At 39.1% G+C, this 24550-nt stretch overlaps 1 protein-coding gene and 1 pseudogene across 2 annotated transcripts; one reads left to right on the forward strand and one right to left on the reverse strand.

Moving 5' to 3' along the window:
- Positions 1-252: 252 nt before the first annotated feature.
- LOC149162480 (26S proteasome regulatory subunit 4 homolog A pseudogene) lies at positions 253-8068 on the reverse strand (annotated as a pseudogene).
- Positions 8069-12192: 4124 nt separating this feature from the next.
- On the forward strand, positions 12193-24104 carry LOC149162481 (pectinesterase-like). 2 transcript variants are annotated; one of them, XM_089437288.1, is made up of 3 exons: positions 12193-13369; positions 22611-23311; positions 23404-24104. In XM_089437288.1, the coding sequence occupies exons 1-2, from the start codon at positions 12343-12345 to the stop codon at positions 23297-23299; spliced, it is 1716 nt and encodes a 571-aa protein (XP_089293414.1). In that variant the 5' UTR covers positions 12193-12342; the 3' UTR covers positions 23300-23311; positions 23404-24104. The 2 variants fall into 2 exon arrangements, with proteins under 2 accessions (XP_089293414.1, XP_089293413.1); XM_089437287.1 differs by having other exon boundaries at positions 23592-24104.
- The last annotated feature ends 446 nt before the right edge of the window (positions 24105-24550 follow it).

The raw sequence follows: 24550 nt of genomic DNA on the forward strand, positions 1-24550 counted from the left end.
ACATACATCCCATATTAATAACACTTTTAGGATAGGATAGGTAGATATAGGACAACTGTGGAGATACTACCCAATATGACTTTCATCTAAATCTGTTAAAACATGCCTCAAACATGATGAGACAAATATAAAAGGTGCTCAATATGCACATGATAAATTTAACCCTAGAATGAAGGTGTAAATACACCACCACTTGCCCTTTAGAAGCCGTTACCTTAATATAATTATTTTAAAAAGAAATACAAATTCCTTTCAGTTCCCACCAACTTTTGGGGTGAACTACAAACCAGAAGTTTTGAATACTAATTCAACATATAGTAACTAACCCTATGATCTTTTAGTAATTACCAAAACCAAAATCATGACTAGCATATTAGCAAAGTTTCAAATATAACTTGACAATATATACCTTTGCAAGAAGAGTTTACCCTATTCCATGTTCTCAATAAAGAATGACTCCTTTTGGAGGCTTTATACAAATATCTTCATATAATTCAGGATATGTCACAGGAAGCTCAACTTCTTCTTTAATCTTTTGAATTTGGGCATCTAAACCTCCAACATCAACATATGACTCCAATGGTGCCTTCTCAACCTTCATCACTTATACCCTTGGGTCCACTTCATCTTGCAAAAGACCAATCACAAATAGAACCTGCAAATACAAATATCCAACATGGCATCGCCATAATGGCCTCAAAAGTTAAAAAATTCCTTTTGTTTCAACAAACTTTGGAAAGAGAAAACATGGTCAGTAAATTGTGCTTATGTTTTAAAAGCAAATTCTAGATCAACTAAAATGCATGAGAAAAACGTCTGCTTGCAAAAACACCCAGTGTCAACTGTTAACATTGTTTGAGAGAAAACCAAGTCCATATATGAAGATACCAAATTGAATTAAACCTCATTTTAAAAGATCTCTAGAAATGTTGCAAAGACCATTTTTGGAAACATATTGTTAGTGTACTTATCAAAATTATTGGAAAGAATTAGTAGGCATAAGATTGGACCTGAAAGCTAATAAAAAATGGGAAAAATGGCAACCTGAAAAGCCCACTCGAAGTAGAGATAATTGCAAGACTGCTCTTGATCCAGGTGGATATTGGTTGCTACCTGCCAAGTCCACCTGGACCCCCACCATTGTTTCTCTCAACCTTTTCAGTTTCCTTAATTGTAGCACAACTTACTATTTTTAGCAGTTTTTCGGGTCTTGAACTTCCGGAGCCGTTTTGAGGCCCTAAACGACGTTTTTGGGGAAATATGGGGGCACCATGGGTCCATGGACGGATGTTGCCCTTCCCAAAGTGGTAGTGCTCGGATAGATCTTTCTAACGAGCTATTGTACACGTCAAACATAGATAGTATGCCAAAGTTACGACCCCGGGAAGTTGATGTACCAATTTACCCAAACGGGGCCCACAGTTTGGCGTTTCATCTTCTAGGGTTAGGTTTTGGAATGTTAATGGTTTTCCATTGTTTCTCAATAATAAATAGGCCTTCGAGCCTCATTGTAAGACAGTTCAAAGACATGTAGCCACCACATCTCTTCTTAGAGATAAGCTACCATCGCCCTAGCTGGTTTATTTCCATTACTGTTTGTAAGCATATTTCAGTATTTTACATTAATGAAGTGAAGTATTATTCCTGCTGCATATCTATGTTTATGGTTATCTCTGTAATTTGTTGCGTTCCTATTTAAGTCTGGATTAGTGGTATCAGAGCGGTCTACTTTTTCTCTGTTTTTCTTTGCATGTCCCCAACGAGGTCGGGATATAAGGATTTAGGGCTTGAACTGGTCGAACCTTTGCGAGACCAACCTCGCAAATCCCGACGACCTCCTATGGCAGATGAGAAGAAAGACGAGGGGGGCAGGAGATCCTATCAAAATCTTGCTCGAAGAAGCCCTCAAGTGACAACAGAACGCGATGATGGACAACTTTGCCCAAATCCTTCAGCGGCTACCCAGAAGCGACGCATCGGCTTCCAGCAGCTACTTTGGAAAAGCCATGCCCTTTAAGGTACAAGTTAATTTTGAAATCCCCATATTTGAGGGTCAGATAGACACAGATGTTGTAGATAAATGGTTAAATCTGCTGGAGGGTTATTTTTCTGTTCATGAATTTTCGAGTCGGGAAAAGATTGTTTTCGCTCTTCTCAAAGCAACCCCCCACATCAAGGACTGGTGGGAAACCTACTGCGAGTAGAAGGATGAAAATACAGGCTCAATATTTTCAGCCGTACCCACTTGGAATTCATTCCGGGATGCCATCAAGGAGCAGTACTACCCTGTCAGAAGCTATGAGGTTGAATACATAAAGTGGACCACACTGCGGCAGGGAAGGGACCAAGACGTGCCACAATTCACCAATATTTTTTATACCCTTCGCACAAAGTTGGGTATCAAGGATACAGATCAACATTTGATACTCAAATACCATGGCTGCTTGCACAAGTACATCCAGGAAGAAATACAATTCCTGAACATCTCCTAGCTCGGCACAACATACTGATATGCCGTTAAGGTCGAGCAGAAGTTTAAACAAAAGAAGTGATACTTTGGATCTGCGAATCCGAAGCAAGGGAAAGGTGCCCCTAAAACATAGAACAAAGGACAAAGCCAAGGCGGGATAGCCCAAGACAACCCGCCAAAGCTGCAGGCAAAGAACAGCACCGCGAAGACGAAAAAGGACACGGGAAAATGGTGTGAGTTCCATAAGAACTCCACTCACAACACCAGTGAGTGTCGGGCCAAGCAGTCACTGGTGGCTGAGCTAAAGGTTCCAGAATCAGATGCATGTTTCGACTCTGAGTCAAAACCCGATAAGGGGAATGACAAAGGGAAGCAGATCATTGATGAGGATCCCAACGCCACTGTTGCTACCACCAAGATCCAGAAAAATGAACCCGAAGATCCAGAGGAGGAGGAGCGTCTCTTCCACTCCCAGATGTGGGTAAAGGGATCCCCGTTATAGTTCATTGTCGATATCGGGAGCCAAAAGAACCTCATTTCGACAGAGTTCATGAAGCGGTTGGGCTTACCGACCACAACACATCCACAACCGTACACCATTGGGTGGCTTCACCAAGGACGGGATCTTCGCGTGAGCCAGCAGTGTCAACTTCCATACAACATCAAGCCCTTCACGGATGAGGTATTGTGTGACATTGCTCCCCTTGAAGTTTGTGATGTATTATTAGGACAACCATACTTGTGGAAGTGACATGCTGTGTATGAATCAAGGCCCCGTGCTGTTATTATTACATTGGGAAATAAGTTGTACAAGATACCAGAGGTAGCACCACCTACCGCCATCTCTTTGATTACTGCAAAACAATGTAGTAAGCTCATTTCCAAGACTGGGAAATTTGTTTTCCTGATGATACGCCCTCAAGGAAAGAAGAAGATGGTGGCCACAGCCTCCAGACAGGGCCCCTCCGCATGACAACTACAGATGGATAAGGTCGTGAAGGAGTACGAGGAAATCTTCACCTCCCCCGCAGGGGTTCCTCTGCACTGTCAAGTCAAGCACTCCATCGATCTGACCCCAGGTGCGTCACTACCCAATGGACCAATTTATCGGCGCTCCATTCTGGAGAATGATGAAATCAAGAAGCAGATTCAGGAGCTGCTGCAGAAAGGTCACATCTGTCGGAGTTCATCGCCTTGTGGGAGCCCGATCGTGTTGGTACAGAAGAAGGATGGGACTTGGAGACTTTGTATTGACTATCGGGCGCTGAACAAGATCATTGTCCGTAATAGCTACCCGATCCCGCAGATTGATGACCTCTTGGACCAACTAAAGGGGGCAAAATATTTCAGCAAGATCGATATGAAGTCAGGATATCACCAGGTACCAATCGAACCCTTTGATGTGTGGAAGACTGCCTTCAAAGCCAAGGAGGGCCTCTTCAAATGGTTGGTTATGCCTTTCGGATTGACGAATGCTCCTGCAACCTTCATGAGGCTAATGGATGACATCTTGCGGCCATTCACCAAATCATTTGTAGTGGTATACTTGGATGACATTCTGATCTTCAGCTAGAGTTGGGAAGAGCACCTCCACCACATCTGACAAGTTCTCCAAACACTACGACAACACAAGCTATGTGCCAATTTGGAGAAATGCACTTTTGGCATGACCCAGGTTCAGTATCTGGGATACATTATTGATGAACAGGGGGTGCATGTGGATCTAGCCATGATCCAAGTCATTCGGGATTGGCCATCTCCAACCACTCTGATAGAGCTCCGCAGCTTTCTAGGCCTTGCCAACTTCTACCGCAGGTTCGTGTTGGGGTTTTCTCATATCACTTGGCCCTTGAGTCAAGTCACCAAGGGAGGAGCGAAAGCGAAATTGTTTTGGTCTGAATCTCAACAGAAGGCATTCATAGAGTTGAAAGATCGTCTTTGCACGGCACCAGTGCTCGCGTTACCAAATTTACAAAAACCATTTGAGGTCGAGACAGATGCCTCTAACTATGCTATTGGGGCAGTCCTTACTCAACACGGGCATCCAATGGCATATCGCAGTGAAACACTTTCAGACACAGTCCGAAAGTATCCCACTTATGATAAAGAGATGTATTCCATTGTGCAAGCCTGCCGACAGTGGAAGCATTACATTTTGGGAAGGAAACGACCATCCACACAGACCACCGACCCCTGCAGTACATACAGACCTAAGGGAAATTGCAGAATGATCGCCATCAAAAGTGGTCTACATACCTGCAATAGTTCCATTTGAATATCAAGTATAAGAAGGGCAACACCAATAATGTTGCAGATTGCCTCAGTCGACCACCGATCATGGCGTTAACCACCATGCTCAACTCTTGTGGGCACGAGACTTCTGATTGGCCACTTCTCTACAAAACCGACCTAGAATTTGGCCACACGTACCAGACACTCTTGGAGGGTCGGCATGTTCCAGATTTTCACCTCCAGGATGCCCTGTTATGCCACCTGGGTCACCTTTGTGTTCCTTCAAGCGAGCGTGCCAAGATGATTTGGGAAGCACACTACAGTCGGGCTATTGGGCATTTTGGGGTCGAGAAAACGGTGGCAGTGCTGCAAAAGTATTTCTGTTGGCCAAATCTTCGACAGGATGTCGGGAAGTACATTAGATCATGTACTGCCTGTGCCATTGCCAAACCAACCATCAAGAAGCAAGGCCTCTATACCCCACTGCCTACCCCTAGTCGACCTTGGGAATCCATCTCCATGGATTACATGTCAGGCCTTCCTTCCACTAAGTATGGAATTGATTGTGTTTTTGTGGTTGTCGACAGGTTCTCAAAGATGGCCATTATGGCGGCCTGTAAGAAGAATATCACAGCAGAAGCCACTGCTAAACTCTTCTTTGAACGAGTGTGGGTGCACTTTGGGATCCCACAGTCTATCATTTCATATCATGACAGTCAGTTCCTCAGTACATTTTGGTCCAGTCTCTGGTCAATGCTGGACACCAAACTCACTAAGTCCACAGCCTTCCATCCTCAAACTGATGGCCAGATAGAGGTTGTCAATCAGATGATTGTACACATTCTGCGCATGTACAACTCAAAGCATCCATGCACATGGGACGAGAGCCTCCCCTATGTTCAGCACAGCTACAACCAAGCTCTTCACAGCTCGACTGGCCACAACCATTTTCAGGTGGGCTTGGGATTCCAGCCACTATGCCCCATTGATGTGGCCATGCCACTTGCAGCTACTCACACAGATTCGGCTCATGTCCAGTCCGAAACAGACAAGGAAACCAACTTCATTGAGCACATCCAACATATTCGCCAACAGGTCCATGACATTCTGGAGAAATCAAATGCCAAGTACAAGCAGCGACATGATCAACATCAGGTGCCACACAAGTTTCAGGTGGGCGACAAAGTCTGGTTGCATTTGCAAAAGGAACGCCTTACTGGAGCCTATCGGAAACTGAGACCACTCCGATATGGTCCTTACACCATTACTAAGGCTGTGGGAGACAATGCATTTGAGCTCAGCATTCCCCCATTCCTTGGCCTACACCCAGTGTTCAATGTGGACCGCCTTCGGCCATACTTTCCACCATTGCTAGACACATCCGACATTGCAGAACAACTCACACCCATAGAATGAAATCCAGATTGCATGGAACAAGCTGCAACTGATCAGATCATGGACACCAGGGACCAAGTTCAGCAAAAGTTTCCTCATCTCATGGAGGAACTCAACGCAATGCAATGGGGACCATTGCTTCCTAAGGGGGAAGGAATGATCTAGGTGGATATTGGTGGCTACCTGCCAAGTCCACCTGGACCCCCACCATTTTTTCTCTTAGCATTTTCAGTTTCCTTAATTGTAGCACAACTTACTATTTTTAGCATTTTTTCGGGTCCTAAACTTCTGGAGCCGTTTTGAGGCCCTAAACGATGTTCTTTTGGGAAATCTAGGGGCAACATGGGTCCCAAAGTGGTAGTGCTCAGATAGATATTTCTAACAAGCTATTGTACGCGTCAAACGGAGATCGTATGCCAAAGTTACGACCCCGGGAAGTTGGTGTACCAGTTTACCCAAACGAGGCCCACAGTTTGGCGTTTCATCTTCTAGGGTTAGGTTTTGGAATGTTAAGGGTTTTCCATTGTTTCTCAACAATAAATAGGCCTTCGAGCCTCATTGTAAGACAGTTCAGAGGCATGTAGCCACCACATCTCTTCTCAAAGATAAGCTACCATCGCCCTAGCTGGTTTATTTCCATTACTGTTTGTAAGCATATTTCAGTATTTTACATTAATGAAGTGAAGTATTATTCCCGCTGCATATCTGTGTTTATGGTTATCTCTGTAATTTGTTGCTTTCCTGTTTAAGTCTGGATCAACTCTCTAGGTCAACCAAAATGTTGGATTTGGGAAAAAACTGGCGTGTATACACTGAAAACTTATGGTGAGAAAATTAACCCGCATTGTTTTCCACTTAACCACTAATTCTTTACATCTAGTGCTTGAAAAGACAAAATTTTCAAATAAATATAATTTCTTACATTTAACATGTGAATTTTTGTATTTCACCTGCGATTTGTCGCATTTAACCTATGATTTTTTCCCATTTAACTTGTATTTATTTCTGTTTAACATGTAGTCTTTTGATTCAATGCTTGATAACACAAAATTTTCATTTAGCCTGCAATTTCTTAAATATTCAATTAACCTCTAAATCGTTTCATTTAAACTACAATTTCTTCTTTTACCCTGTGAACATTTTTGTATTCAAATAATGATTTGGTATATTTAACTTGGATTATTTTTCATTTGACATATAATTCTCTTTGATCTAGTTCTTAACGACCCAATTTTTTTATTTAACCTGCGATTTTTGTTTCCATTTAACTAACAATTCTTTCCATTCAATGGTTGAAAATGGAAAACATTTAATTGGCATGTCAATTCCTTGCATAAAACTTATAATTTCTTCAATTTAACCCATGAATTGTTGTATTTAACCAATATTTATTTCATTTAACTTGTCCAATTTTTTCATTTGACATGCAATCTTGTTTATCTGGTGTATAAGAACATGATATCTTCAGAAATACAGAGGGAAAAAGAAAAACATTATTGTGCATAAGGATGTCACAACCAGGCTCGAGCTAATCTTTGCTGAAAAAGGACAGAATGTTGACATAATACTATGGCCCGACTGACAACGGGAAAATGCCATGATTATTGTATATCAATTCCTCGAGGTTTCCAACACTCATTAGGGAACCATGGAGGCCATCGACCTTGGACCTATCCTCCTCATTTTTGTCTTGCCAGGGATTCAATCGCTCCTAATTGCTAGAAAATTATTCTTCCATTAACAAATAATATTTGATTCATTTGACTTTCAACAGACTAATATTGCATTTGGTAATCATGGTGATAGTGTGAAGTCTTGCGGTAGCCTCTAGACCCTTATGCTTACATTGTTTTCTACCTACACGAGTAGGCGGAGAGCCAAATCATATTTTTTTTCCTTTTGGTCACTCGGCTTGCCATCTCCCAGGGATGCACCCGACTCGCCGAATCCTCTTGAATGACCCTGTCTCATGGCTTTTCCCTTCTAGCGCACTTGATTTTCCTGACATTAAAATGAACAAACATGAATGAGAAGAGAGAATTTGATCTTATAAATTTATAGTTGTTCTTTTTTTAGTATTCCCACACACAAATAATTGAATTATATAGATAAACAACTTGATATTAAAGTTAAAAACTAATATCTTAAGTTTAATGGATATTAACTTGATAATAAAAAATATAGATATGTATTAAAAGTTAAGTTTTCAACTAAAGGAAATGTGTCATTTACTAATTAATCAACACTTCTCTTTGAAAATATTCTTCATAATGTATTTGACCTTTCGGAAACCCATTCCCATTTTGAATAATTTATCAACCTTTGAATTTAATTTCCTATGAATGTCCTCAAAGGATATAACCTTGAAGATTCTAATCAGCTCCATAATTCTAATAATCCATTGATCCAATAAAGAAGTGTTTAAGGAAGTATAATTTGACCTTTTAGCCAATTTACAACAACCTTTGAATCCACTATCATTTATAAGGTTATATTGTTGAAGTGACACAATTAAAATGACATATAAACGACTGATTCGTATTATTGTAGCACTTGTTAGGTAGTTGTGTTTTTGTTCCTAGACTAAATTAGTCATTTATGTTAGTCATTTTTAGTTTTATTACTTATTAGCTAGTCGTATATTTTAATCTGGGACTAGATTAGTTGTTTATGCTAGATGTTTTTAGTTGGGTCACTTAAGATTGCTTATTTTTGGTAGTATTTCACTTGGAAAAGTTGCGGTGACTAACTATTTTAGTCACCTAGTCACTAATTTGTCGTTTTCTACTAGTGAATGGAATATTTGGAAGACATCATAGAGAGGATCTTCGTGGAGCTAAGGAGAGATGACAGGCATCACCTGATGAAGTTAAGAAAATAGAACCTTTTGGTTATCACAATATTTGGTATGCCATGACTGGAGTAAACGACTATGTTCACTTGGTATTCGAAAGAGGTGTCCACTTGATAGGATGCAGGTATCGACGCCCTATGATCTCGTGTCCTCAATCATTTTATAAATCTGATTATGACATTTGAAGAGCTCCAAATTAGAAATGGATTCAGGCATAGAGTAGATGAAGCTTATGAAGCTTAATCCTTAACTTCCCTGCATATTAATCATTTATTTGCATGAGGTCATGCAAAAAGGTCAGTTGGGGGGGTGATGTTGTGCCTCATAATTGTCATATTTTCCTTGCCTTACTCAGGTTTCATAATATTTTCTCAGTCTTTCTTGTAATTAGGCTATGTTAATTTGTGTAGTATGGATTTTAGTAGTATTTTATATGCATTTATTAATTTATTATTTTATGAACAATTTGATCATTAAAGTAATATTTCCTAACGAATAGGTCTTCGCTATTGGACATGAATCTATTGATAGATTGATATTTGATGGTGCTTCATGGAATGATCATGGAAGATCGCGTAAGCCTTAGGCTATTACGCTCTGTTTGGAGAGAATTAGTTAAAGATGACCTCTCAACCTGGTCTTTCGGATGCATTAAGATCTTTGTAGCTTAAACGAGCATCTTGAAAATCTTTAGATTCTCAAGATTGATCATTATTAAAAATAGATTCTTTGATCGTTATCCTTTATTGGTGCGATATAAAAACTGGCACTAAACCTCGAAAGGGGTTGTTCAAGTTGTAATATTATTTTTTGACACAAGCTTAGACTTGAGATTACGTTAATTGTAACTGGTTCTCTGCAATCGATTGGAAGTGTTTATTACTCAGATTTAGTGTGTTGTGCTGATTTCTTCATAGGCAGTTCGATTCCGGATTTGGGCCCGATCTTGGAAACAACGATGTCTTCTCTTGTATTATTCAATTGGTGTTTGATTATATTGTTCCAACTATTTCTACTTGCGCAATTGTTCTTAATTTCTCGTTGCATGTTTGTCAAATTGAATGCTCTGTTTTGAATCAGGTTAATTGAAATCGTTATAGAATATACATGTTGTAGTGAATCTGTTATGAGTAATGTTCTTCCTTTCCGTTCCTATAGATTATCATAGATTACTATTTTGCTTTCTTAGTCACTTTTGATAATATGATTATGTAATATTTATTCCGAAGTTGTTGTTCCCTAAGAAACAACTTGATGTTAAGTAGGTTTTCTTTCGCTGTGTCCTTTAGAAGCTTGTAGACGTTAATGTTTTCAATAGATTGCGATAATTAAAGATTGCATCTTGAGTTGATTCATTTGATATTGCAGCTTTGCTTTTCAATAGGATTATAGTAACTAGTCATTTCTGCATTTCTTTTGCATAAACTATGTTGATAACCTTGAAATAGAAAAACGAAAACTTGGGTTGATAAATTAATGTGTAGTAGTTAGTTGTTCCTTTTAGGAACAATTAATTAGCTCAACAATAATCCCCTTGGAAGTTCAAAAGGAGATTTGTCAACTTGAATATTGGGAATTTAGGGAAAGAGCATACTTTTCAGACTCTAAAGTGGGAAATCAGGAATTCAAAAGGATTCCAGACCCTGGCAAATTTAGAAAGAGAAAATTGCACTTCCTACATTATGTTGCAGGTTACCAACAGTTGGACTCATTACTTCATTTGGTCATCTGGAACAAACAAGTGGACCACTACAAGATATTTGCAGGTTAGGAGGATTTGAAATGCCTTCTCAAAAGCATTAAGTATTATTTGGATGATATTCTTGTATGTATGCAAAGGGTGGAGAAGTACGTAATTATGTTGGATTCAAATTCAGACTCATATAACATCTTTGACACTCCCACAGTGATCAACGCTCCATCGGTCAACATTGCTTCACCAAATAACTTTGTTCCTCCAACAAATGGAGACTTTCTGTCTCTGGTAGTTATCTTCGACTAGAGGTAGTAGCCTCGTAGTAGCTTTTTTTTGTTGACATTTGTTCAGTATTGTCAGCACATTTATGATGTGGTGGATTACAAAGCCTTATCACATTGAATCAAGGCCGATTCATACTCCTCTCCATGACATTTCCTCTATCGTCTACTCTCTCTATCTAGGTTTTCTTTTTATTTCTTTGTATTGAGAGGCTAGATCTTTGTATTAGACTCATATGATGACATCTTATGAGTAATGTCTAATTTGATATTGTTAAAGGATGGGAGGTAGTATTTTTGTTACACAACATTATGGTCACAGAGCATTTTGCAATTTCAAACGGTGCCTATTGATATCCATGTACTTTTGTAAACATATTTTGATTAATGAAATTTTTGTGTCGATTTACCAAAAAAAAAAGTGTATATGCTATTAGTTGAAATAAAATAGTAAAGGAAAAATTGATGAACATTAATATTAGGGTTAGAGTTTAATTTGGTCCTCATTAACTATGAAGGTTAAGGTTAGAGTTTAATCTAATCCCTTCATGTAGGAAGAGGATGAATAATATAGCCTCTCTATTAAATCCTAGTGATAATTTTTTTATTTAATAAATTACCAATATGCAAAATTGCTAAATTTCAAATTTTTGTTACATAACACATAGTCTAATTAATAGATGAAATAGTCTAGGCATTTTTTCTCGTGAATTTTGCCCAAAATTTGGTAGAATTTTTTTAAGAATTATAAATTTAACTTCAAAGTTTGAGTGCCTTGAGATTTTTAGTAATGAATCTATTTATTCATTTAAAAGCGTATTTTAAATAAGAAAAAATCAAAATCTTTTTACTAATTAATTGTATTACCAAATTCTAGCCTTAAAACCCATTTTATCTATTAATTAGACTTGTTTAATCAGGGCGCCCAGAAAATAATGGAATTTCCAGCAAAGATTTTGAAAAAATTTAGCTATTTGTTTTTTGAAATATGGGTCAGGCCGCCTACAAAATAATGGAATTTCTAGCAAGATTTTGAAAAAATTTAGCGATTTTTTTCTGAAATATAAATTATAACTGCCAAGGTTAAAGATTTTAGGGCTCTAAAAAAATTCTTAATGATGCTAAATTCATTTCCACTAAAAAACTATTCAAATACTGTGAGCTGGATTTCTTAATTTTTTTTTAACACAATGGCTATTTCAAATTTAAAACGGGCTGTACTTAGCGGCGTTATGGTCTGCCCGTGACGCGCCACCGACACAATTTGTCAGTTCACGCTTAAATATTCGCTCTGGATTCCCCCACATTCCGAACATCTCCCTTGCCCCAACGGAGTCCAAGATCACGCGAATCCAAATTTCTGTGCAACAATATAGTTGCAGTGGCATTCATATAACAAATTCATCAGACGATAATGAGAAGTATAAGACGAGAAAAAAGGACGATGAAGGGCTTTTTAATGTTACTCAGAATGAATATCGTGGCTTCATTTCTCTTGATCACAATCCTCCTCCTTGCGCTCTCTGCTCAACTCTCAGCTAATCATTTCTCAGCCCGCAGAGGTCATTCAAAGAAGCTCTCAGTTCAGAAATCTTCTGCCAGCCATAGCATAGATTTAGCATGCCAGGCGTCACAGTACCCGGACCTCTGCAAGTCATCTCTCCGGGCCAATTCTAATATTAGTGAAAATGCAGGGCCAGAGGAAATCATTGGTGCCGCCATGGATCTCTCGTCCGCCCAAACCACACAAAGTTATCTTCACTCTAAACAGCTGCTCACCACTTCAACTAACGCGAACTTCACGGGCGCCGTTAACGACTGTTTGGAATACCTGCAGGGTTCCATGACATATATTGCCAAGAGCAGGACTCAGCAGCTGAACCCAAGGAATATTAAAGACGTCAAGATCTGGATGAGCGCAGCGCTGAGTTATCAGTATGACTGCAGTTCGGCTCTCAAATATGTCAATACCACACAGATGGTGGGAAGATCCATGCAAGAGTTAGTTACAGTTATGAACTTCACTAGTACTGCTCTGAGTATGGTCGATGCTTTGGATACTTACGGGAAGGATATGGTCATATGGAAGCCTCCCAAAACGGAGAGAACATCCAATTTATCTACCACTGCACATTATTACCATCACAATAATAAAATTTGGGATGTATTACAGATAAATGAATTCGTTCCCAATGTTACCGTTTCCAAGGATGAATCCTCCATGAGCATTCAACAAGCGGTGAACAGTGCACCTGATTTTTCTGATAGGAGATTCGTGATATATGTAAAGACTGGGGTCTATGAGGAGACTGTTAGGGTTCCTCCCAATAAGACTAATCTCATGTTTGTGGGCGATGGCATGGATAAGACTGTGATCAGGGGGTCTATGAGTGTGCCGTCCCTCCCTGGTGTTCCCTCTACATATGACTCTGCAACTGTTGGTAATACTCATCGTGCTTCCTTTTCTTTGTCTTCTTCATATCAAGTTGGAATTTTGTTTTCCAAAACTCTGGATTGTTATTGTATTTCATGATGGTGTGATTGCTCGTTGTTTTTAGATGCGTTGAATTCCATGCGTTAATACTTTTGAATTAAACGATTCCGAGTGAGTAGTTATTTGGGACTTTGTGGTTTTCTTGCATGGTCTTTTTACTTTTTTTATTGAAAGAGGTCAAATGGTTGCTGTCACTGACCGAGTTTGCTGTATAGGGTCCTTTATTTTTTGGTTATTTTCTTATAAAAATGGGGTTTTTTTTTCTGCATTCAAGTTGCAGGAAGATTGTAATTTTGAAGACCACAATTAACATTCATACAGCAATCCATTAAGGTGCCTTCATGAAAATGGCATGTAGCTCCGTCATAGAGCAGCCTGCTGGACCCCCTAAAGAGCCAAAGATGGCTCAAAACTCTTGTCCAATCTGTAGCCAAGGAATCCACTACCATTGCTTACAGGTCCACTACCATTGCTTACAGGTCCTTCTGCAGTGACACATGGTTTGCCCTTTCGGTGATGTTGTTCAGGTTTATTACTAAAAAAATGCCAAACAAAACGCTGATGGCCTGGATGTGGTAAGCTTCAATAACGGCCCAAAGAAAGGTGGAGATATGACGGACAAGAGCCTCTTCCAAACAATCAAATGGGAAAAGAATTATTGAATATCCAATTAACGAGTAAGAATTTTACCACTGAGGTTCAATTTATATTAATTGCCTTGCCAGGAAATGCTGATCTAGAAGTATCGACAAGAATTCAGATGGGAGGAGAAGGGAACAGTCAAAATCCAAATTATGTTGTTTTGAGTAGATTTTTTTTAAATATTGTTGTACGTTTGTGTGACGGCCCTTGTAGCTAATCCCTCGTAAATGTTGTTATGGATTGTAATTCATGTAAATAATCTGGAAATGTAAACACATTGACTGAATGAGGAAGTGGACATGGATTCAGGGGGATTGAGGAGGAGGAATCGCTTGTAAACCCAACCCTTGCATTTATTTCGTCACCTAAATCCTCGCTGGTATAATGCCACTGTTGTGCAGACATTTATTGGAGAGAATGGGCCTCTTGGTTAGCGGATGAGCCTGCAGTCTCGATTCTTGTAGCGACGTGCGTGTGGTCACCATGCTTGATGTATGAGGAGAAGAGAATCCTAGGAGAAGAGAATCCTGGGGAAGGGAATACGATGGGGGGATTATGCAATATGCGCAAGTCTGTCGAGGGGACACGAAGGAGGGTAGAGAGCAAGAGAGTGTAGAGTCGAAGTGGGCAGTGGTTGAGATCTGCTTGGACAAACACATTTATTTGTGTTTTGCGCATGTGGGATGGATTTCCCTGTATGTCGTTGAGGCCCGTGTTTGTGCCTATGCTTTGTTTTGCTAAGGCTTGTATGGTGCTTGTGTGTTGTTTGGATTCCAGAGAGAGTTTGGTGGAGTAGTGATACTTAGGGGCTACCTGGGCTAAGAAACTTGTAAAGGTTTGCTCACTGATAAACACCCGAGTTGTGGCTAGCCTTGGGACTGAAAAACCACTAGGAAACTTGTTGGGTTGATAACCTACATAGGTACTAGCTAGGATTGAGAAACTCTGAGTGTAACCTTGGTGTTGATAAACACTAGTGTTAGCACCCACTAATAAAATACTTGGATGAGTGTGCTATTTGTTCCTACTATAGCTAATCCAACTGATAAACTTCCCATTATACACATGAAATTCTTCTCCTAGAATTGAATTGAGACTCTCTGTGCCTTGCTTGAACCCTTGTGGTTGTTGTATACTGGGTCGGGTTTCTTTATGGTGTTACAACTGGGGTTGTTGTGGAATCACTTGAGAAATCGAATCCGCCTCTTACCATTGTTAACTAGTTGAGAACTCCTGAGCAATTACCCTTAGACTTTGAATCTGGCCCGGGGTGGTCAGCTGCAAGAAAGATTGCAGTGCAATTGGCCTACGGTTGGGTGGAGAGTTGAAGTCCCTCCCTCAATTGCTAGTCATTCTAAGATAATAAGATAAGTGTTTACTTGTATACTTATTGCACTTGAATGTTGAATGTTATTGTTGTATAACATTGTGTGTGTAATAACACTGTTAATGAAGGACTATGTGTTCCTGTATATGTTTGCAATGGTGTGTATTGCATGAATTCTCTCCAGGAATGAGGGGCTGGAAGCTCCCTGTGTATACTGATATACTTCCTATTTTGCAGAGTCATTTTCCTATCTAGTATTGACTGCTGAGAATTTAAGTTAAACTTTTATGGTGCTTAAAAGTCCATGTTTAATTATTACTTGTTGCTAGAGGGACTTTGTGCTTGGGCATTAGAGGGTCTGGCTGTTTCAAGGACTAGATGTTGCTTATTATAAGTTAACATGGATCTTTTTTGTGTATTTGACTGTTGTTTCATTGTTTGGAACAATGCTTGGAATGATGCACATATGCATGGATATGCCAAGAGGCATGAGAGAATTTGGTTCGGAACCTGTGTGGACAGGTTTGGTGTTTTGTAGTTGAATTTACAGAGCATGATAGCTATGAATAAGGCTCAATCGCAATGCTTGAGTGGAAGGAATGGTTTTATTGTCATGAATGTGTTTTATTCATGGTTAGTGCTTGGAGTTCATTTGCATTGATGCATGAATGTGAACTTTTGTGATTGAGCATGTTCTGGTTGGAACTAGGATCGCACTGAGTGTTTGGTTAACTCCTAGAGTTAACTTAGGAAAACCAAGGAAGTTTTGGTTTGAGAAAGCAAAAATTGCTTGCTATTTGAGGTCGGACTTGGTTTAGTTTGGGGAGGTATGGAGGTCCAGGCATTCAGGACAAATAGCAGCGACTATGTCTTTAATTGGGCCGAACTTGGTTTTATGCAAGGGATAAGTAGACCAGACCAAGTGAAGGTCCAATGTGGGGCCCTCGCAGAGGATTTGGAGTGCGGGGCCGGACTCAAGTTGAGTGACTTGGAGGTTCGGATGTGGGCCAGTCCGGAGGTGCATGCTTGAGTGTTAGTCCAAAGGCCTAGATGTGAGCTAGGCTTGGACTAGTGTGGGAACAAGAGCTAGTGCAGAGGTTCGAGGTCAGGACCTTGGTTAAGATGTTAATTTTTCACAAGGGCTAGATTCTTGAAAATAAATTATAATGGGAAGTTGCCACATTGCAGGTTATAGGCTGGTCTTCTGGGCTTGTGTGGAGTGGTGACATGGCACGCCACATTGGCGCAACAAAGGGCATGCTGGCACCTGAGGATGATGTGGACCATGCGGGGAGGTGGGGGATTGCCACGTGTGGCAAGTCTTGCTACTGTGGTGGGATTAAAGTGGTAAAAGTTTAAATCATCATATCTTTTGCTTTGGATGTCGGATTTCGATAAAGTTTATATTGTTGTAAAGCTCTTGATGAGCTGAATGCGATGGTGTAGCCTAAGGTTAATTCTACCAACTTTGGGGAAGGAGAATTTTTGTAACCTCATTTCCATAATGAGATCATGGAGGTTGGGTTTAAGAGAAAGTAACACCTCCAACTCAGCTGGTTTGGGCTAAGGGGGTGGGAGGGACCGTTAAAATTTGAAGGATAAAGTATTTGGAACTTGTTACCCCTCTTTCAGCAAGGGTACCCTAAAGTTTTTTCGACAAAGGACCATGTTATTTGCAAGCCCAAATGTGTGCAATATTTTGGCCTTGTAGGCCATGCAGGATGAAGTGTAAAAATATATCCTAGTTCCAAGCAATGTTATCAGAATTTAATTGTTGATTGAACCGGTAGACCTCTCTAATTGGAAACCAGACCGAAACCGATAAAAAAATTGGTTGACTAAAAAAACATAAAATATTCGAATTTAAAAGAAAAACATAGATATTCATGTGCATCCATATGAATTCAAACCATTTATACACAAATAAGCAAAATTTCTCATTTATATAGCATGTAAGGGTGCACATAACCAAAATAACAAGAAGTGTAGTCCATCTCTGAACTAAAAGTACATCAACAAACATGCCCTAGATGGCCTTTAGCATCCAAAAATAATTATGCTACAAGAAATACCTATATATCATCAAATCATTGCCTATTTTGGGATCTTCGTCATCACTATCACTCTCTAAGCATTAAAATAAAGATATAAAAAGCTTAGCATGTCAAGTCAAGATTTTGTTTGAGTGATGGGTACATTTTTAGTAGGGGCATGGTAGAGGAGTTCAACAATCAATATCACTAACATCAAGGTACGTAAAGGGCTTGGTACTCTTGATTAAATGTGAGTTCCATACCCCCTTACAAGACAAAATCCAATGGAAATGTTGCAATCTCTCCATTCCTGAAATACTGAAAATTGTTAAGTCTGCTAGATTTTGAGTGGGAATTAAAATTCTACCTTTTCCATATGAAATCTAATGAGGTCGAAACAACTTTGGTGTTTGGAATCAATTTGCAAGTAGTCCCACCCGTGTTCTCAAACATCTTGAGTCAATTAATGATAATGTTAAAAATTTAAGTAAAAGGATGAAAATGGAAGATAAGGAGAATCTCACTTTCGCTTTAAGAATTTAACTTTACCATTAATTGCTTAACATTAGTAGGGTCTTCTTAGTCTCATCTTCATGGTGCTTGGTTTTATGGCTTTGCCAATAGCCCCTTGGTGGGTTATAACTCCCTTCCTTAATGGACATGCTTATGTCCTGGGTTGGCATTCGAGCATCATGGAGGTGGATCTATTAGGACACATGGCTTAATGGAACACTTATTTTATTAGCCTTGTAAAGGTGATCACACTATGTAAGGGTGGAAACACCCATCTTGTTGTTGTCTTAGTGCACCTATTTTTTTATTTCCCATATGGACTATTTCTCTTATGTGTGCACACCATTTTGGCTATGGCGATCATTTTTCATGGTAGTCTCACAATTCACAATGCTTTTGTGCTCCACGAGGCAATGTTTCACATTCTTCGAGGCAAGGAAAGAAATCTATTGCACTCTTTGGCACAAGCTAAGTCATCTTTAAATCAAAACACCCAAATTTCCTTCTTCAAAGTGCCTTTTCAATTATTTTTTTCATCAAAGGGGGTCGACTTCTCATGGGGTAGCCGTGAGGGTTAAAACTAAAAGTAACAACATGGCACATCTTATGAGCAAAGCAAGGGTCACACTCCTATGGACCAAGATCAAATGGATAAACAAGCAAATTAAACCTTAAATAATGAAAGCAAGTTAAATTTGGACTAAGTCAAGGAGCTGTCCACCTTTTATCTAGTTGTTGGGGGGTCAAGGAAGGTTCTCCAATTCAACATTGAGCAACTTAAGGGACGTGCTTGACCTCTTTTGGCTTCCTAAAATTATTCCAATCCAATCTAACCTATTTTGAAGGGGAACATTGAACTTCTAATGCAAATCGGTCTCCAACCAAGCAAGTTGAGCCTCTCCTAAGGGGACGCTAACCTCTTTTAGAGGGCTTTAATTAATGCAAAGTCAAATTTTTGCAATGACCTAGTCTCCAAGTCTATTGTTGATGACAAGTCAATCTTTCTTGAGCTTCTTAGATAATTTCTAAGGAAAAAAAGGGGATGTGATGTTGAGAGCCTCTTCTAAATAGAGAGCTCACTATTCTTCCAAATCGTTGTGAATTGTTAATATCATTTTTTCCGTAATGTCACATTTTCATAAAACTTTGGTGTCGACATTGAAGTCTCTTTTCCTTGGCTATTTTACATATTTTAAAGGGAATCATCGTGTTAATTTGATTCATTGAAGGACATTTTTGTCAGTTGGAGGGAGATGTCTAGGGTAAATTCTCTCAGTTCTTTCTTGTTGGTATTAGGTAAGCATCAAATCTCCTTGTTGGGACATACCCTAGAGGTTCCTCAACAAGGGTTTTGATTTTGTTTCATTCCATAGTTGATATTATGGTTGAATGCTTTCGCTTTAGAGGGATCCCTTCTAATGGGGTTTGGTTTCATAACTTGTCTTGATTAGACAAGGAATTTATTTAACTTTTAGGGTTCTACCTTCTTTCCCTAATCTACAAGCATTGAATAAACCAATTTAAGAGGGGCATTCATCTTAACGCCAATTGTCCTATGGGGATAAGGCACTTAAGCCCTAATCCAACAACCAACCACCTTTTTTTAAACAAAATTCAAGTTTTTGTTATTTTATTTACTTCTATTATTGAAAAATCCATAAAAATAGAAAAACACAAAATAGAAAGAAATCTATAAGATAAAAATTCCAAAAATAATCTCATTCCAAGGTGGAAATCTTTGGCTTTGTCCCTTTGTAGCTACATATAATGGCCAAGACAAATTGCCCTTTTTTGTGGATTATTTTTGCTTTAACTTATTTGTTGAGGGTTTTCAAGGTTTTCTCAAATTTGGAATAAAATTGCAGCCATCTTTTACAAGGATTTGTGAAGCCCTAGTGTAGGGTTTGAAGGAAACAGCTCGAGGTCTAACCATGTAAACCCTAGTTTTACTTCTGATTGGTTTTAATTGCATAGTTATCTTGTTTGGAAGTATTTTCAGCCTCCCAAAGAGCTGGAAAGTGTTATATTTTGATTGGGAGGAAATCTGGGCTTAACCGTAGGGGGGTTAGCCCTACAATTGATGTGGTTCTATTTTACTTATATTTCATAGCCCTAGCATTAGCACTCGTGGATACTTGATCCTAGTGTGTTTTGATACTCCCTAATGGCTTGAAAGGCACTCCAAACTTGTGTTTTCTGTAGAATTTTATCATTTACAGGCGTTGGAAGTGCAGGGCAGCAGCAAGCTTGTCATGTTTAGGTCATACAATCAAGAGGAATCCAAAAATTAACTCTTAACCTTCATCATATCTAAGGGTTGTAGGCACTGGTCTGCTAACCTGTTGGTGAAACAGCTCATGGCATTGTAAAGTGAGAGGAGATTGTGCTGAGATGGCAGTGGGTACATCTCTTGTGTGCTTACCGCTTAGCACCGTGATTGGACCTTGCTGAGGTTGCTAATCCGGGTGGTAACAGAATCATTCCCTGATTATAGGTGTAATGTCCTTTAAAAAGAATTTGGATTTACAAATTTGATCCTCAGGTCAGACCAATGTAGAGCAAAATTTCCATGGATGCTGAAGGAGGATCCTCGGCTTCTGCTGATAACTATGCAAATATGCATATGCTATTTCTGAACACCACGGTTACCCTGCAGTGAGGTGGTGTAATCATCATAAGAGCTGAGGGTAAGAACATTTTGGAACTTTGTAAACTTTATGGTTCTCTTGCATGGCCTTTTTTATTGAAAGAATCCAAGTAGTGGCTGTCAATGTCCAATTTTGGTGTGTAAAGTCCTTTATTTTTGGTTATATTTTCATAAATTGGGGCTTTTTTTACTGCATTCAAATTGCAGGGAAGATGATATTTTGAAGGCCACAAGTCACATTCCTACCAATGAACCATTAACGTGCCTTCATGAAAATGGTATGTTGCTCTGTCATAGAACAGCCTGCTGGACCCCCTTAAAAAGCCAAAAATGGCTCAAAACACTTGTCGAATCTTGTAGCCAAGGAATCCACTGCCATTGCTTACAAGTCCTTCTGTAGTGACACAGACTTTGCCCTTTGGGTGATGTTGCTCATGATTATTACTAAAAAAATGCCAAACACGACGCTCATGGTGTGGATGTGGATAAGCTTCAATAACAGCCCAGAGAAAGGTAGAGATATGACTGACAAGACCTCCATCCAGACAATCAATTGGGAAAAGGACTTTTGAATATCCAAGTAACAAGTTAGAATTTTATGACTGATGTTCAATTTAAATTTTATATTAATCGTTTTGCTAGGGAATGCTGATGTAGAAGCATCAACAAGAATTCCGATGGGAGTGGAAGTGAACAGCCAAAATCCAAATTATGGTGTTCAGAGCAGAAAACATCTAACTATTGTTGTACATTGGAAGAATAAAATATTTAGAACCCTTCCATGACCATATGTATAATGTACTTTAAAAGGCATTGGGGTTTTGCAAATTTGATTGTCAGGGCAGACCAATGTAGAGCAAAATTTCCATTGGCACATGCTAAAGTGCGATCCTGGGCTTCTGCTGACAACCATACAAATGTGCATATGTTATTTCTGAACACAAACGGTTGCCCCTCTGAAATCAATTCCAAATCAGCTACACCTGTCGTGATGGTTTACTCCAGGCCCAAACTTTCAGTGGGGGAAGCTTTTTAAGAGGCAAGATAGAATGTGAACAAGATAGAGTGTTAGATCTTTTTGTCCATTTAATTATTTTTAAATACATTTCATTTGTTTTTAATTGAGTTCTACATCAGGAACTCAATGACTCAGAGTCATTGTGTGACTCAGCTTAGCAAGTCTGAGTTAGACCGAGTCACTTGCTTACTTGGCTTCTGTGGAGTTCGTTTCCTCAGCAAGGCAAGTCAAAATCATCGGATTCCTAGTGAATTGGCTGACTTTGACAACACTTATCTAATCCCAGATAAACAAAATTTCCACTCATCAGATGCAAATGCCACCATCCATTAATCTTTCTGTTGTTCAAACTATATTCAATATGAAGTTCTCACATTATGGCCATTCTCACTGGAAGAGCCAAAAATATGCAGTGAAATTTTTCCTTGAGGAATAGGGCTGACATTAAAATTCGACAGTGAACCTTAAAAATGAGGAGGAAAATGACAATCTAAAAGAAAAAGCTCAGAGCCCGAGGTTCCTAATCTGTTCATAGAGGGATCCATTTTTTTAAAAGTGGTGGGAGAAAATAAACCTCCCAATTATATTTTCTAACATCAATCGGATGAGTTTTGAAAAATTGCAATAAAACATGTAGTTAGGATTCAACTAAAATCCAAATTATACCAAACCTCAAAATCAGAAGAGTAATGTTTCACTGTTATCAGAAACGAAAAAGGAATATTTGTGACGTGTTCTCACAGTTATATAAAAAATAATTTCTACTAGTTCCGAAGTGGTGAGATTGTAATATCTGCATCATGCTTTGGCAGGGTAAAATAAAAATTATAAAACTATATTGGTAAAACATGGGTTTTGTTCTTGAATACAGTCAGTGGACAATAAAGTTCTTAGGATAAAATAATGTATCTTCATAGCTTCAATTCAATCAATTCATATTTTTCAATTTTAGTGAATCTTGTTTTAGATTGTTAGCAACTTATAATTGATTTAGTTTCACAATTGCAGCTGTAAATGCCGATGGTTTCTTAGCACGGGACATTGCATTTGAAAATGCAGCAGGGCCAGGAAGTCAACAAGCAGTAGCCCTAAGAGTTGATAGTGATCTCTCTGCCTTCTACAACTGTGCCTTTCTCGGCCACCAGGATACACTGTACACTCATACTCTTCGTCAATTCTATAGAAACTGCAGAATAGAAGGCACCGTTGACTTCATATTTGGAAACTCAGCAGCAATCTTTGAAAACTGTCTTATTCTGGTGCGTCCTCGTCAATTAAAGTCAAACAAAGGATCATCAGATACTATTACTGCACATGGCCGAATAGACCCAGCTCAGCCCACAGGGTTTGTTTTTCACAACTGCACCATCAATGGAACTGAAGAATACATGAAAGATTACTATGCCAACCCAAAAATTTACAAGGCCTATTTGGGTCGGCCATGGAAGATGTATTCCAGAGTAATTTTCATGAATTCATACTTGGGAGAACTCATTAGCCCTAAGGGATGGATGCCTTGGAAAGGGGACTTTGCTCTTGACACACTCTACTATGGGGAATACCAGAATTATGGACCGGGGGCTAAGGTTTCTGGAAGAGTGCCATGGTCTAATCAGATTCCTGAGATTAATGCAGGAATGTATTCTATTAAAAACTTCATACAGGGTGATGAATGGTTAGCGGCTACAATCAGTTAACCAAAAACAAAGGTTTGTTATTATGCATTTTTCATGTATGGGTTATATAATTGTTATTGAACACTTCTCACTTTTATTACAGTTACTCTCTATGTTCCTGACAGTGTCTGTAGTGTTCACTTGAAGTGCATTGGACTAAAAATTCTCAAGCAGCGGCCATTAAAGAAATCCACAAACAACATGATTTTCTTTTCATTGCTTCCTATGTCTTTGGAGTAGTACTGCAATTTCAGTGCGAGTCTGATTTTACTTATGCTACTCATGTTCTTAAAGAAGTTATTTGCCCTTATAGATGAAGCAACCATGAGAAATCGATTGGGCTGCTGTAAGCAAGGTGCTGTTATGGAGCTTCCACAGGGTTTTACTTCACAAAACAGTTGCCAACATGCTCTTGCAACGGGGCTGTTGGTAAGTGGCGAGCTTTCATGGCCCTAAAATAGGGATGGATGGTCACAATCTCACAAGTGTAAAATGGTGTCTCATCTTTTGGTAGATGGTGGATGCATGACACTTAGAGTAATAAGCATCCACAATATTTCTTTGTAGCTGAACTACATTTACAAACATGGATGGAGCATCAAGGAGCCAATTACTTCTCATTTGGAGGTTAACATTATTTGTACTCATTTGCAATTTGCCGTTGTGGCAATTAAGCTCTGGTAGTCTTAATTGTGGTTATAATTGTTGTATGTCTTGGTGATATTTTTCACCGAGTATAAAATGGTTTCTGTAATATTTTGTTTGACGATAAGGATAAAACGTCAGAATAATTATCCCTCCTGAGGAGCTTCTTCACTGGTTGAAATTTTTGAGAGTTTGCTGAAATGTTACACATTTATAGATTGATAGATGGAGATGATTATGTGGGAGGTTTACTGAAATAGTTAGTTATAATAGATAGGTTTTAGTGCTAGTCTTCATGATCTGCAATTGCCACAAGATGTTGCTAGATAATGAGTTGTTTGTAGAGATTAAGTGGACAAAATGGAGGTTGGGAGGCAATGTACAAATGCAAAAATATCACAAAAAGCAATAGTTGTTACAGTTACCTCCCATATTGTATGAGGCTTCATCTTGTTATTTTCATCACATTGGTGGGATTTGTTGCTGTTTCTCTGGAGAATTGGATTGACGCGGGGTGATGCATATTCATAGAGCCCTTCCTTTCATGGGGTCAAAATATTTGATGGAAGTCTTTGGATGGGGGCGTCTCACTTCTCGTTGATTGGATGATTATGCTTGCTGGTTTGG

The sequence above is a fragment of the Pinus tabuliformis genome, chromosome 5_2 (assembly GCF_031772625.1).
Source record: "Pinus tabuliformis cultivar Carrire ecotype Pingquan chromosome 5_2, CPIR1, whole genome shotgun sequence".
Classification (NCBI taxonomy): Eukaryota; Viridiplantae; Streptophyta; class Pinopsida; order Pinales; family Pinaceae; genus Pinus; species Pinus tabuliformis.